At 34.9% G+C, this 16,210-nt stretch overlaps 1 protein-coding gene across 1 annotated transcript in view; it reads left to right on the top strand.

Moving 5' to 3' along the window:
- Positions 1–16,210, top strand: part of SGO2 (shugoshin 2) — a 52,787-nt gene that overhangs the window by 13,555 nt on the left and 23,022 nt on the right. The window contains exon 5 of the mRNA XM_073218383.1: positions 2,259–2,344. Coding sequence (XP_073074484.1) covers positions 2,259–2,344 — 86 coding nt within the window. The remainder of the gene's footprint in view (positions 1–2,258; positions 2,345–16,210) is intronic.

Below are 16,210 nucleotides of genomic sequence, written 5' to 3'. Positions count from 1 at the left end.
TCTCGGTTTGCTTAGGAAAATTTTTTTCTCTTGTGGTTAGTTTTATTCAATTTTATTTCCTTAGAAAATGATCTCCTTCATCCATATTTTCATATTGGTTTTGTCTGTTTTTTATTTCCCCAGTTGACTAATTTTGTGTATTTGGGCTTTTCCCTGTTTTTCTTTTTTTTTTCCTTCCTGGGTTAGGTGGTTGTGATTTTCTTTTTTTCCTCTTTTGAAAGAACCATCTATGGGACTTAATTTTGAGTTCTACTATTTTAGTGTTTCATACTTGTTTTTGCTTTTATTTTTGGTAATAAGTCTTCTGCTTTTCTGTGGTTTATTTTACTGTCACTTTTCTAATGAGTCAGATGTTTATTTCGTTTATTTTTTATTCTTTCTTAACTCCAGAGGATGGTATCATTTTTCTCATACAGCTCTCAAGATTTTTGTCTTTAGTTTTGAGAAATTGGACTGTGATGTACCTTGGCATGAATAGCTTAGTTCATCTTTGTTGGGGTTCACTCAGCTTGCATACACACATTGATTGCTTTTGCCAACTTTGGGGTATTTTCTGCCATTATTTCTCCAAAACTTTTTTGGTCCTGCCTTCTTTCTCTTCTTTTAGGGCATAAATATTACATATTTTATTGTAGTCCCACAACCTCCTGACCTTCTGTTAATTTTTTTTTTAGTGTCTCCTCTTTTGCTCAGATTGGATACTTCATATTGCTCTATCTTTAAGTTCATAGATTTCCCCCCCTCTTCCCTCTCCATTTTGCTGTAAAGCCCATGGAATTTTTCATGAAAATTAATTAATTTTATTTTGGTTATTGTATTTTTCAGTCCTAAATTTCCCTTTAGTTCTTCCTTATATCTTCTATTTATTTGCTGAGATTTTCTGTTTCTTTGCTGAGCTTTTGTCTTCATTTGTTTTAAGCATGTTGTAATTGCTTATTGAAAAATATTTATGATAGTTGCTTTAAAATCTTTGTTAGATAATTCCAACACCTGTGTTGTTCTTGATGATGGTGTCTGTTGATTGTCTTTTTATATTCAAATTTAGATTTTCCTAATTGGTATGCTGAGTTATTTAACCTGGACATTTTAGGTTTTGTATTATGAGACTCCAGATCTTACTCAAACTGTCTGTTTCAGCAGCCTTTCTCTGACAGCATGCCTGTGGTAAAGGGAAGTGTTACCGACTGTCTAGCGGGGTAGGGTCAAAGTTTAGGTCCCCCACTCAGCCTCTTTTGACATGCTGGCTGAGATGGGGGGGTGCCTCATGACTTTTATGGCCTTCACTGACACCTGGATTGGAGGAATGATGAAGGGGGAGGTTGCTACCATTGAAGAGTAGTGAAAATCCTGACTTTCTAGTAGACTGCCCCATGTCTTTTCCAATGACAGTGCGGGGTGGGTGAGGTGCTGGTTAGCACAGCACTGTCCCAGCTCTCCCCTCAGACTTTTCTGATGGGGACCCTTGGGTTGGAGGAGAGTTGCCTTGTTGTGGCTTGGTGAGTGGCAGTCCAGGATCCTCAGTTTGGCTTTTGCAACTTTGTAAAAAATTAATTGACCAAATATATGTGGGTCTATTTTTGGACTCTAATTCTGTTTCATTGATCTATTTGTCTCTTTGCTAATGCTCTATTGTCTCAATTACCATGGCCCTCTATCTTGGTTCTTTTTCAGAGTTGTTTTCAGCTGTTCTAGGTCCTTTACATTTCCATGTGGACTTTAAAGTTAACTTGTCAATTTGGCCATACTCCTGTTCTAAGTTACATTGTAATAGGAAGACATAATTGTATGTTGCCAAATTTCATGATCTTTATTAAACAAAACATGTTCAGGTAATGTGATAAAATTTAGAAAACATAGATAGGCAAAATTTTAAAGATACATTAAAATCACTCAGACTTTGAAGTTTAAAAAACTTAAAAATATATATTATACAATCCAACATTACATGGTACATATATAGACATTAGCATATTGCATATATATATATGTAGAGACTTCATATATGTTGGGTATATATAACTTTGGTATTTATTCATATGCATAGAGAAAATTTGGGAAGTTATCTACCAGCATATTAGTAGTGATTGTTTTTGGATAGCATGATTAAGGACATTATTCTCATTCAGCTATTGAAAACTTATGCAAGAATTGTTCTATTACTGTTGGTATTCTTGTATAATTCAGTGCTTTAATAACAAACGTGATCTAATAAGATTAGAAATTTTGTTCCTTTTTATTTTCTTTATTTTCAAAAATAGTTTCATCAGAATACCTTTCTACTGCCCACTAGCAAGAAGAAACGGGTCAGTAAACAGTGCAAGTTGATGCGTCTCCCATTTGCAAGGTAATGGTTCAAAATATGGCTAAACAGTAACTTGCACATTTCTACCTACATTGGACTTTTCAATAGTTTTTATTTAGTCTGCTTCTTTGAAACATAAAAAAAATTAAAAATAAATACTTGTTAACATTGTACCAGTAAAAGATATTGATGACATAATCTAATGGAATTCAGCTTTAAACTTTGAAATAGCTTTCCCAGACACTCTAGAGAAGAGGCACAGGTGGACCTTTAGTTTCATGGATCTGAATTAGACTGGCTCAAGAGTACTTAGATTTTTATATAACATAGTCAGTTTTTGTGTGTGTTATACAGTGTTCGGGTTTCATCAACCTATAGTTAACTACCAAGACAGATTATTTGTAGCATCTGTCTTCAGGTAGTGTCTCCAGGTCTCCAAGGAAACTTGCCCATCAGTTCACTAACCAAGCTCATTTGTAGTATCCTGATACTCTTCAATTCTTTTCTTCTTTTTTCCACCGCTGTTGTGTTTTCTCCTGAATAAACCTGATAGCTCTTTCCACCTTTATTATCTTGCATACTGCCCCAAGCTTTAAAATTAACTTTGATCATTGCTGTTCTTTGGGCCAAAATTTCCATTTCTGGATTAATTTGATTATAAGTCAGAGTAAACATCCTATTTCAAACCTGTCATTTTAAAGACAATCTCTGAGGTCTAGAAGGTAAAATGACTCAATTAATAGCATTGACCAAAATTTAATTGTCTCTTTTAGACAATGTTCTTTCTGTTATATAACTTAGAGATTTAATATCTTCATTTATGTGCACAACTAAATGCACTTTTCAATATACAATAGTATGTTGAAATACTGTGTGTATCGTAATTAAAAATTCTTATATTTACTGTGTCACTTTCTATTCTTTCTAGTTTGTTGTATCGTTTTGCCCATTATGCTGTACTAGCACCACATTGCACAAGTAAACTTTAATTGCTGTAGTTTTAAAATAGTACATTTTGTAGTCTTATAGTTCCTTTACTTAGCTCTTCTTCAGAATATCCTAATTTTCAGCTGTCATTATACACTCATTATTTCATATAAACAAATGAATCAAGTGTCAACTTGCTCTTCAAAAATGGCATTATATTTTTAAAGTAGTCTTTTGTTTGAAGTGTAATATATTAGAAAAGTGCAAAAATCTTTTAGAGAGTGGTGAATTTTCATAAGTGAACACTGTTGTATAACCAGTACCCACACCAAGAAACAGAATATTACCAGTACTTCAAGTACCCCCTTGGGCCCCTTTGTAGTCATTACTCAGCCTTCCTTCCAAGGATAAATATTATCCTGACTTCTAACATTATGGATTTATTAATTTTGCCTCGTTTTGAACTTCATATAATGAAATAATCCAGGATATATGATTTTTATCTTTGGTTTCTTTTGCTCAGCCATTTGTTTGTGGGATTCATCTGTGTTGTCATATGTAATTATAGAACAGTCATTCTCATTCCTGTACAGTATTCCATTTTATGGGTGTACTTTAATTTAACCGTACTTCTGATGGTGGACATTTGCTTTTTTTCTAGTTTTGGCCTATTGCAAGTAGTACTGCCATATGTATGATTTTTGATTAATGTATGTACATGTTTCTATTGGTTATATACCTAGGCATAGAATTAATGTGTTTACATATATTGGCTTTAAGAGAAACTGCCAAATAGTTTTCTAAAGGAGTTATACCAATTTCCATTTCTAGTAGCAATATATGAGAATTTCTATTCTATATCCCCAACACTTGTTATTGTCTTTTTCATTTTGGCCATATAAGGATATGTAGTGGTATTAAGTTGAGGTTTTAACTTTGATTTCTCTGATAATTAATGGAGTTAAGCATATGTTTATATGTTAATTTTTTCTATTGGATTGTCTTTTTTTTTTTTTTTTTTACAAATTTTCAATTGTATCTGTATATTGTATGTAAATTCTTTATACATTTACTTTACTCTTTTACTTTGTGGCTTGCCTTGTCACTCTCTTAATGATACCTTTAGATGAACAGAAGTTCTTTATAAAATCTGATCTGTATATCTGTATTTATTTAACACCCTCCCTTTTACAGTTAACATTTCCTGTGTCATTTTAAGAAAATCTTTACCAATTGGGACATCATGAGGTGCTCTGTGTTTTCTTTAAGAGCTTTATTATTTTCCCTTTCACATTTAGATCTTCAGTCTACCTAGAATTTTGAGTATGGTGTGAGAAGAAAGCATCATAATTTATTTTTTTCATGTGGAAATCTGTTGACCTTGCATCCATCTTTTTCCCACCTCATTACAGTGTCATGTGTATCATAAATCAGGTGACTAGATATATATGGGTCTGTTTCTAAACTCACTATTCTATTACATGAGGTTTTTTATCAGTATCACTATCTTAATTACTAACTTTAAAGTAAGCCTTGATATTTGATAGTGTGAATCTCCATTTTATTTATGTTTTTGTTCTTGCATATTCTCTTGGCTATTCTTGACCCTTTGCATTTCCTTGTGAATTTAGGATCAACTTATGAGTTTACACACACATACACACACACACACACAGACACACACACACTCACACTTGGACTTTTGATTGGCATTCATAGTATAGTTCAGTTTCAGGAAAACTGATATTTTATAAAATTGAGTGCTCCACCCATGAACATGGTATATCACTCTGTTTAGATATATAGTTTCTCTCAATGTTTTGTTTTTTGAATGGCTGTTGAATTTTATCAAATGATTTTTCTATCACTGTTGAAAAGATATTACTGTTCTCTTTTTTCTTATTAATATAAGGAATTTTTAATATTTTTTTCTGTTAATGTAATGAATTGTAAGGACTTATTTTTTGAATTTTAAATCACCATTGAATTCCTACAATGAACTGCTCCTGATGATCTATTCTTTTGATATGTCACTAAATTTTATTTGATAATTTTAAAAGGATTTTTGTGTGTATGTTAATAATGAAGACATAATATTTCTTGTAATATATTTTGTCAAGTCTTGGTATTTATATTATGCTGATCACAGTAAATGAGTTGATAAGTTCACCTCTGTGAACTTATCCACAAATATTCCACAAATATTCTGTAAGTGTTTGTATAAAATTGTTTATGTTTTGTTTTGTTTTTTTTTCTTTATATGTTTGGGAGAGGTTATCTGGGCCTGCAGTATTCTTGTAGAAACATCTCTTTTTAATAGATAAAAGAAAATGTATTCACATTTTCTATTTCTTGTGTCAGATTTGTTAATTTTTTTAAAAGACTTGTCCATTTCATCTAAAATACCAAATTAATGATATATAGTTCATAATACTTACAGTTATGTGTTTAATGTCTGTAGGGTATATAAATTATTACATGTTCTTATTTTCTTTCTCAATATTGGCTATTTGTATTTTCTCACTTTTCTTGATTTGTTTTGCTCTTGGGGTTTATCATTTCATCTTTGCAAAAATGAATTGTCTTTTGGGCTATGCTGAACTTTAGTTTTAGTATATTTGTTTTCTATTGCATTTATTTTGCTGTTCACTATTTGTTTTTGCTTTGTCTTTTCAATTTAAAAATTTGATTTATTATTACTGATATTTGTTTCTTGAGATAGTTTAGATTATTGATTTTCAGCCTTTCTTTTAAAAAGTATGCATTTATGGCTGTCTTTCTATAAGTACAGCTTCAGTTATCTCCCACAATTTTTTTTTTTTTGAGAGGGTATCTCTCATATTTATTGATCAAATGGTTGTTAACAACAATAAAATTCAGTATAGGGGGGTCAATGCTCAATGCACAATCATTAATCCATCTCAAGCCTAATTCTCGTCAGTCTCCAATCTTCTGAAGCAGAACGAACAAGTTCTTACATGGTGAACAAGTTCTTACATAGTGAATAAGTTCTTACATGGTGAACAGTACAAGGGCATTCATCACAGAAACTTTCAGTTTTGATCACATATTATGAACTATAAACAATCAGGTCAAATATGAATATTCGTTTGATTTTTATACACGATTTATATGTGGATCCCACATTTCTCCCTTTATTATTATTATTATTTTTATTTTTAATAAAATGCTGAAGTGGTAGGTAGATGCAAGATAAAGGTAGAAAACATAGTTTAGTGCTGTAAGAGGGCAAATGTAGATGATCAGGTGTGTGCCTGTGGACTAAGTATTAATCCAAGCTAGACAAGGGCAGCAAAACATCCACGGATGCAGAAGATTTCTCTCAAAACAGGGGGGGTGAGATTCTGAGCCTTACCTCTGTTGATCCCCAATTTCTCACCTGATGGCCCCCCTTCGACTGTGCCTGTCTTAGGTTGTTCCTCCCTTGAGGAATCTTACCTGTCTCTGGCTAATCAGCCATCTTCCGGGGCCATACAGGGAAATGTAAAGTTGGTAAGTGAGAGAGAAGCCATGTTGTTTGAAAAGGTTAGCTTTTTACTTCTTTGCAGATTTATGCCCTGTGGCTTCTATGCCCAGCACTTGTCTTGAGGTATCTTTACCACCTGGAGGAATTATAATACTCGGTAAATTCGATATGAGGCACGAATTCTATTTAAGGGTTGTAATTAGGAAGGAAGAAGAAAAGCTATAGAGGTAGCAAATGGAAGAAAATATGGGAAGATTGATTATTTCTTTGACATATCTTCTTGTAGAGTACCTTAAGCATATATAGGTTTTAAACTACTAACTTGTGCTCACATATTAACATAATAGGAATACGGTGACATAAACAAAGCAAATCTATAATTACCATCCATCTCCAGTGAAGCCAAGAAAACCATTTAGGCACCCTAGGCATTTGTGAAAATTTGTCTATGATATGATGGATATTGTCCAACTGTACTTGAACAGTCTGAGAGAAATCAGACAAATTAAAGCAGCCCATTTCTGGGATCTGTTCACATCCCATATGTTCTTTTAACCGTAGATAGTCTATAGTCATAAGATTTTGGAGCGCTACAACTTGCACCCCTCCCAACTCCTGGTTGAGTTCCAACAATACAGATCTGGTCAAATTCGTTGTCTCACTGTATGCACATGCCAGCCTGGACATCTCCCTCCTCATTCCAATGGCAAGTCCAGGAAACAGTGGGGTGGATGCAGCCACAACCGCAGCATCGTCCGGATCCCTGTGGAGGCTTTTTGATGATCATCCCCCGGCACAAGTCCTCCAGAGAGTGCTGATGCCGGAAGCTCCTCCTCATATCTCTCTTAGTTCATTTTCTGGGTATCCAAGCTAGGCCTTGATCTTCTGCATAGAAACAAACAGACCCTTTGCCCACACTTTGACATGCCCTCTATACCACTGTGTAGAACTCATTGGAGGTGAGCACACAGAAACTGCTTTTTTTTTTTTATTATTATTAAGAGAAAAGAATATTATCAGAAAAGAGTACCTCCATAGCTGATCATCTGACACCCTTTAAGTGATCAACATTAAGGATATTTAAAGCATGCGTTGATCTTTGATTTATCAATAGTTTTATCCTATCAAGGAGTAATCCCCCTTTTCTTTCTTTCTTTTTTTTTTTTTTAAATCTTTAATCTACACTTACATGAAGAATACTATGTTTATTATGCTCTCCCCTATGTCAGGTCCCCCCTAAAAACCACATTATGGTTACTGTCCATCAGCTAAGCAAAATGTTGTAGAATCACTACTTGTCCTCTGTGTTGTACAGCCCATCCTCCCCTTTCTCCCTCCCCCCCATGCATGCTAATCTTAATACCCCCCTTCTTCTTCCCCCCCCTTATCCCTCTCTGCCCACCCATCCTCCCCAGTTCCTTTCTCTTTGGTACCTGTTAGTCCATTTTTGGGTTCTGTAATTCCGCTGCTGTTTTGTTCCTTCAGTTTTTCCTTTGTTCTTATACTCCACAGATGAGTGAAATCATTTGGTATTTCTCTTTCTCCACTTGGCTTATTTCACTGAGCATAATACTCTCCAGCTCCATCCATGTTGCGGCAAATGGTTGGATTTTTCCACTTCTTATGGCTGAGTAGTATTCCATTGTGTATATGTACCACATCTTCTTTATCCATTCATCTACCGATGGACATTTAGGTTGCTTCCAATTCTTGGCTATTGTAAATAGTGCTGCGATAAACATAGGGGTGCATCTGTCTTTCTCAAACTTGATTGCTGCATTCTTAGGGTAAATTCCTAGGAGTGGAATTCCTGAGTCAAATGGTATGTCTGTTTTGAGCATTTTAATGAACCTCCATACTGCTTTCCACAATGGTTGAACTAATTTACATTCCCACCAGCAGTGTAGGAGGGTTCCCCTTTCTCCACAGCCTCGCCAACATTTGTTGTTGTTTGTCTTTTGGATGCCAGCCATCCTTACTGGTGTGAGGTGATACCTCATTGTAGTTTTAATTTGTATTTCTCTGATAATTAGCGATGTGGAGCATCTTTTCATGTGTCTCTTGGCCATCTGTATTTCTTTTTTAGAGAACTGTCTGTTCAGTTCCTCTGCCCATTTTTTAATTGGGTTATTTGTTTTTTGTTTGTTGAGGCATGTGAGCTCTTTATATATTCTGGACATCAAGCCTTTATCGGATCTGTCATTTTCAAATATATTCTCCCATACTGTAGGGTTCCCTTTTGTTCTATTGATGGTGTCTTTCGCCATACAGAAGGTTTTCAGCTTAAGGTAGTCCCACTTGCTCATTTTTGCTGTTGTTTTCCTTGCCCGGGGAGATATGTTCAAGAAGAGGTGACTCATGTTTATGTCTAAGAGGTTTTTGCCTATGTTTTTTTCCAATTTAATGGTTTCATGACTTACATTCAGGTCTTTGATCCATTTTGAGTTTACCTTTGTATATGGGGTTAGACAATGGTCCAGTTTCAGTCTCCTACATGTAGCTGTCCAGTTTTGCCAGCACCATCTGTTGAAGAGACTGTCATTTTGCCATTGTATGTCCATGGCTAGTTTATCAAATATTAATTGACCATATATGTTTGGGTTAATGTCTGGAGTCTCTAATCTGTTCCACTGGTCTGTGGCTCTGTTCTTCTGCCAGTACCAAATTGTCTTGATTACTATGGCTTTGTAGTAGAGCTTGAAGTTGGGGAGTGAGATCCCCCCTACTTTATTCTTCTTCTTCAGGATTGCTTTGGCTATTGGGGGTCTTTGGTGTTTCCATATGAATTTTTGAATTATTTGTTCCAATTCATTGAAGAATGTTGCTGGTAATTTGAGAGGGATTGCATCAAATCTGTATATTGCTTTGGGCAGGATGGCCATTTTGACAATATTAATTCTTCCTAGCCATGAGCATGGGATGAGTTTCCATTTATTAGTGTCCCCTTTAATTTCTCTTAAGAGTGACTTGTAGTTTTCAGAGTATAAGTCTCTCACTTCTTTGGTTAGGTTTCTTCCTAGGTATTTTATACTTTTTGATGCAATGGTGAATGGAATTGTTTTCCTGATTTCTCTTTCTATTGGTTCATTGTTAGTATATAGGAAAGCTACAGATTTCTGTGTGTTAATTTTGTATCCTGCAACATTGCTGTATTCTGATATCAGTTCTAGTAGTTTTGGAGTGGAGTCTTTAGGGTTTTTTATGTACAGTATCATATCATCTGCGAATAGTGACAGTTTAACTTTTTCTTTACCAATCTGGATTCCTTGTATTTCTTTGTTTTGTCTGATTGCCGTGGCTAGGACCTCCGGTATTATGTTAAATAACAGTGGGGAGAGTGGGCATCCCTGTCTTGTTCCCGATCTCAGAAGAAATGCTTTCAGCTTCTCGCTGTTCAGTATAATGCTGGCTGTGGGTTTATCATATATGGCCTTTATTATGTTGAGGTACTTGCCCTCTATTCCCATTTTGCTGAGAGTTTTTATCATGAATGGATGTTGAATTTTGTCAAATGCTTTGTCAGCATCTATGGAGATGATCATGTGGTTTTTGTCTTTCTTTTTGTTGATGTGGTGGATGATGTTGATGGATTTTCGAATGTTGTACCATCCTTGCATCCCTGGGATGAATCCCATTTGGTCATGGTGTATGATCCTTTTGATATACTGTTGAATTCTGTTTGCTAATATTTTATTGAGTATTTTTGCATCTGCATTCATCAGGGATACTGGTCTGTAATTTTCTTTTTTGGTGGGGTCTTTGCCTGGTTTTGGTATTAGGGTGATGTTGGCTTCATAGAATGAGTTTGGGAGTATTCCCTCTTCTTCTATTTTTTGGAACACTTTAAGGAGAATGCGTATTATGTCTTCTCTGTGTGTCTGATAAAATTCCGAGGTAAATCCGTCCAGCCCGGGGGTTTTGTTCTTGGGTAGTTTTTGATTACCGTTTCAATTTCTTTGCTCGTAATTGGTTTGTTTAACTTTTGTGTTTCTTCCTTGGTCAGTCTTGGGAGGTTGCATTTTTCTAGGAAGTTGTCCATTTTTTCTGGGTTTTCTAGCTTGTTGGCATATAGGTTTTCATAGTAGTCTTTAATAATTCTTTGTATTTCTGTGGAGTCTGTCGTGTTTTTTCCATTCTCATTTCTGATTATGTTGATTTGTGTTGATTCTCTTTTTCTATTAATAAGTTTGGCTAGAGGCTTATCTATTTTGTTTATTTTCTCAAAGAATCAGCTCTTGGTTTCGTTGATTTTTGCTATTGTTTTATTCTTCTCAATTTTGTTTATTTCTTCTCTGATCTTTATTATGTCCCTCCTTCTGGTGACTTTAGGCCTCATTTGTTCTTCTTTTTCCAGTTACGATAATTGTGATGTTAGACTATTCATTTGGGATTGTTCTTCCTTCTTCAAGTATGCCTGGATTGCTATGTACTTTCCTCTTAGAACTGCTTTCGCTGCGTCCCACAGAAGTTGGGGTTTTGTGTTGTTGTTGTCATTTGTTTCTATATATTCCTTGATCTCTATTTTGATTTGTTCATTGATCCATTGATTATTTAGAAGCATGTTGTTAAGCCTCCATGTGTTTGTGAGCCTTTTTGTTTTCTTTGTAGAATTTATTTCTAGTTTTATACCTTTGTGGTCTGCAAAGTTGGTTGGTAGAATTTCAATATTTTTTTGAATTTACTGAGGGTCTTTTTGTGAGCTAGTATATGGTCTATTCTGGAGAATGTTCCATGTGCACTTGAGAAGAATGTATATCCTGTTGCTTTTGGATGTAGAGTTCTATAGATGTCTATTTGGTCCATCTGTTCTAGTGTGTTGTTCAGTGCCTGTGTGTCCTTACTTATTTTCTGCCCAGTGGATCTATCCTTTGGGGTGAGTGGTGTGTTGAAGTCTCCTAAAATGAATGCATTGCAGTCTATTTCCCCCTTTAGTTCTGTTAGTATTTGTTTCACATATGCTGGTGCTCCTGTATTGATTGCATATATATTTAGAATGGTTATATCCTCTTGTTGGACTGAGCCCTTTATCATTATGTAGTGTCCTTCTTTATCTCTTGTTACTTTCTTTGTTTTGAAGTCTATTTTGTCTGATGTTAGTACTGCAACCCCTGCTTTCTTCTCACTGTTGTTTGCCTGAAATATGTTTTTCCATCCCTTGACTTTTAGTCTGTGCTTGTCTTTGGGTTTAAGGTGAGTTTCTTGTAAACAGCTTATAGATGGGTCTTGCTTTTTTATCCAGTCTATTACTCTGTGTCTTTTGATTGGTGCATTAAGTCCATTTACATTTAGGGTGACTATTGAGAGATATGTACTTATTGCCATTGCAGGCTTTAGATTCGTGGTTACCAAAGGTTCAAGGTTAGCTTCTTTAGTATCTTACTGCCTAACTTAGCTCGCTTATTGAGCTGTTATATACACTGTCTGGAGATTCTTTTCTTCTCTCCCTTCTTATTCCTCCTCCTCCATTCTTCATATTTTGTTTGTTTTGTTCTGTGCTCTTTTTAGGGGTGCTCCCATCTAGAGCAGTCCCTGTAGATGCCCTGTAAAGGTGGTTTGTGGGAAGCAAATTCCCTCAGCTTTTGCTTGTCTGGGAATTGTTTAATCCTGCCATCATATTTAAATGATAGTCGTGCTGGATACAGTATCCTTGGTTCAAGGCCCTTCTGTTTCATTGCATTAAGTATATCATGCCATTCTCTTCTGGCCTGTAGGGTTTCTGTCTAGAAGTCTGATGTTAGCCTGATGGGTTTTCCTTTATAGGTGACCTTTTTCTCTCTAGCTGCCTGTAAAACTCTTTCCTTGTCCTTGATCCTTGCCATTTTAATTAGTATGTGTCTTGGTGTTGTCCTCCTTGGATCCTTTCTGTTGGGGGTTCTGTGTAATTCCGTGGTCTGTTTGATTATTTCCTCCCCCAGTTTGGGAAAGTTTTCAGCAATTATTTCTTCAAAGAGACTTTCTATCCCTTTTCCTCTTTCTTCTTCTTCTGGTACCCCTAAAATATGGATATTGTTCCTTTTGGATTGGTCACATAGTTCTCTTAGTGTTGTTTCATTCCTAGAGATCCTTTTATCTCTCTCTGTGTCAGCTTCTATACGTTCCTGTTCTCTGGTTTCTATTCCTTCAATGGCCTCTTGCATCTTATCCATTCTGCTTATAAATCCTTCCAGGGTTTGTTTCACTTCTGTGATCTCCTTCCTGACATCTGTGATCTCCCTCCAGACTTCATCCCATTGCTCTTGCTTTTTTCTCTGCATCTCATCCCATTGCTCTTGCATTTTTCTCTGCATCTCTGTCAGCATGTTCATGATTTTTATTTTGAATTCTTTTTCAGGAGGACTGGTTAGGTCTGTCTCCTTCTCAGGTGTTGTCTCTGTGATCTTTGTCTGCCTGTAGTTTTGCCTTTTCATGGTGATAGAGATAGTTTGCAGAGCTGGTACGAGTGACCGCTGGAAGAGCTTCCATTCTTTTGGTTTGTGGCCTTCCTCTCCCCCTTCGCAAGGCACTGGGTTCTTGCAGGTGTGGATGTGATCTGGATGTTGTCCTGTGTCCTCTGGTCTCTGTTTTAGGAAGAGTTTTCTTTGTTGTATTTTCATAGATCTATGTGTTTTGGGGAGGAGATTTCCACTGCTCTACTCAAGCCGCCATCCTGGCCTCGCCCCATCCCACAATTTTTGACATGCCACATCCTTATTATCATTCAGTTCAGAATATTTTATTCTTTTTGTTCTAATGTATTCTTTGACCTATGGATCATTTGCAAGTATATTGTTTAATTTCTGAGCAGCTGGGCATATTTCTAAGTACTTTTTGTGGTTGTTTTCTAGTGTAATTCCATTGTAGTAACAGAACATAGTTCAAATGATTGTAGCCTTTTAAAATTTATCGAGACCTGTATTAGAACACACTTTCTCTTATTCAGTAAATGTTTTGGGTACATGTGAAAATAATATGTGTTTTATGGTTGTTGGATACAGTATTATATATGTGACATCTGTGTCACTTATTATGTTATGTAGCTCTTCTATTACCCTTCCTGCTTTTCTTTGCCTGTTTATTAGCTCTTTAGAAAAGTACACTGAAGTCTATCACTATAATTATGGAGTCACCTATTTCTCCTTTTAGTTTTCTCAATTTTTGCGTTATAAATTTTAAAGTTGTTACTAGATGCATATAAATTGAGGATTGGTTTCTTTTCCTGATAATTTGATTGTCTTATCACTTTGAAATATTTCTAAAAATGATGCTTGCTTTAAAATATACTTGTCTGACATACATTTCCATAGTATAATTTTCTCTATAAGTTTACTTCCAAACTCTGTTATATTTAAAATGCATATAGGTTCATCTTTTTTATTATCATCTCTTTTAATTAGAATCTTAGAATTAGATTAATTAATTAGAATAGTTGGATTTATATCTGTCATCTAGTTATTTTCTATTTTGAGCCACCTATTTTATGTTCCTTTTTTTCTCCTTTTTGATTTCTTTTGAAATAAAATATTTTTCTTGTCTATTAACTTGTTACCTTCTATCATTCCTCTATTATTCCTTCTGTTATTGCCATTATTCCTCTATCACCATACTTAAAGTAACATTCATCCTTGAGTTTTAACACTCTAACACAAATTATTACTTTACCACTTCTTCAATAATGCTGCTCTTAGAATATTTCAACTGTACATTCCTTTGTCCTGTCTTTATGTTCTTATTATATATTTTCATTCTGCATATATCTTAATCCCACAAAATTACTTCTTTTTCATATAGTCAATATTCATTTATAATTACCTACATATTTAACTTTTCTATTTTTTCATATTGCTTCATTCATTCTTTTTATTGTATGCTCATTCCTAATTTTCTTTTTATTTTTTTCCTCAGCTTCATTGTAGTAAAATTCACAAATAGGCTTCCTGCATTTTTTTCCCCCCATCACAGTCACTGTCCATCAGAGTAATAAGGTGCTGTAGACTCACTACTTGTCTTCTCTGTGTTGCACCGCCCTCCCTATGCCCCCCCCACATTATACATGCTAATTGTAAGGCCCCCTTTCTTTTTCCCTGCCCTTGTCCCTCCGTTCCCACCCCTCCTCCCCAGTCCCTTTCCCTTTGGAAACCATTAGTCCATTCTTGGGTTCTGTGATTCTGCTGCTGTTTTGTTCTTTCAGTTTTTCTTTGTTCTTATATTCCACATATGAGTGAAATCATTTGGTACTTGTCTTTCTCCTCTTGGCTTATTTCACTGAGCATAATACCCTCCAGCTCCATCTGTGTTGCTGCAAATGGTAGGATTTGTTTTCTTCTTATGGCTGAATAATATTCCATTGTGTATATGTACCACATCTTCTTTATCCATTCATCTACTGAAGGACACTTAAGTTGCTTCCATTTCTTGACTATTGTAAGTAGTGCTGCGATCAACATAGGGGTGCATCCTTCTTTTTCAAACTGGGCTGCTGCATTCTCAGGGTAAATTCCTAGAAGTAGAATTGGCTTCCTGCATTTTTATATTTCTTTCTGAGATAATTTTCCTTCTGCCTGAAAAAATCCTTTATTATTTCTTTTATGGCAGCTACTGACAATGTATTCATTAAACTTCTTTTTTTCTGAAATCACACTTATTTCACCCTCAGTTTTAAAGAATATGTTTGCAGTGATAAAATTCTAGATTGGGAATTAATATTCTTTCAGCAACTTAAAGTTGTCATTGTCTTCTAGGTTGTATCTTTTCTGTTGAAAAGTTAACACTTTTGCAAGTTGAAGATTTCCTTTTTTATGAGTTTGTACAGAATTTTTTCAAATATTTTTTTCTGTATCTGTCAAGAGAATCATGACTTTACTCCTTTATTCTGTTGGTGTGGTGACTTCAATTAATTTTCTCATGTTAAACCAACTTTGCATATTTGGAATAAATTCTACTTGGTCTTGGTGTATTATTCCTAATATTTTTAAAGGTTTTTGTACCTACATTCATAAGGGATATTGGTCTATAATTTTCATATTATATTTTTGATAGGTTTGGGTAAGCTGGCATTCCTTGCTTCTCCATTTTCTCAAAGAGTTTGTACAATTGGTATTATCTCCGAAAGTGTTTGCCAGAATTCACAAGATAAGTAATTTGGGTCCAGAGTTTTTAATTATTAATTTAATTTCTTAAATAGATATGGGGCTTTCAAATTTTCTATTTCAAGTCGATTTAGGAAAGATTTGTCTTTCAAGAAATTCATCCATTTCATCTAGACAGTGAAAGTTACTGCTATAAAATTGTTTGTAGTATGTCATTATTCTTTTGATGCATTTGGCATCAACATATTTCATCCTCAGTAGTGATAATTTGTATCTTCATTCTTTTTGATCAAACTAGCTAGGGTATTGTCAATTTTATTGCTCTCTTTAAACTCAGTTTAGTTTCAGGATTTCTTTTTTCTCAAATTTTCTTCTGTTCATAATTCACTGGTGTCTGGTCTTTATTATTTACTTTCTAATACTTTATTT

This window comes from Manis javanica, chromosome 12, assembly GCF_040802235.1.
Source record: "Manis javanica isolate MJ-LG chromosome 12, MJ_LKY, whole genome shotgun sequence".
Taxonomy (NCBI): domain Eukaryota; kingdom Metazoa; phylum Chordata; class Mammalia; order Pholidota; family Manidae; genus Manis; species Manis javanica.
Note: the sequence above shows the minus strand (reverse complement) of the source record. Positions and strands in the feature narration are given on the sequence as shown.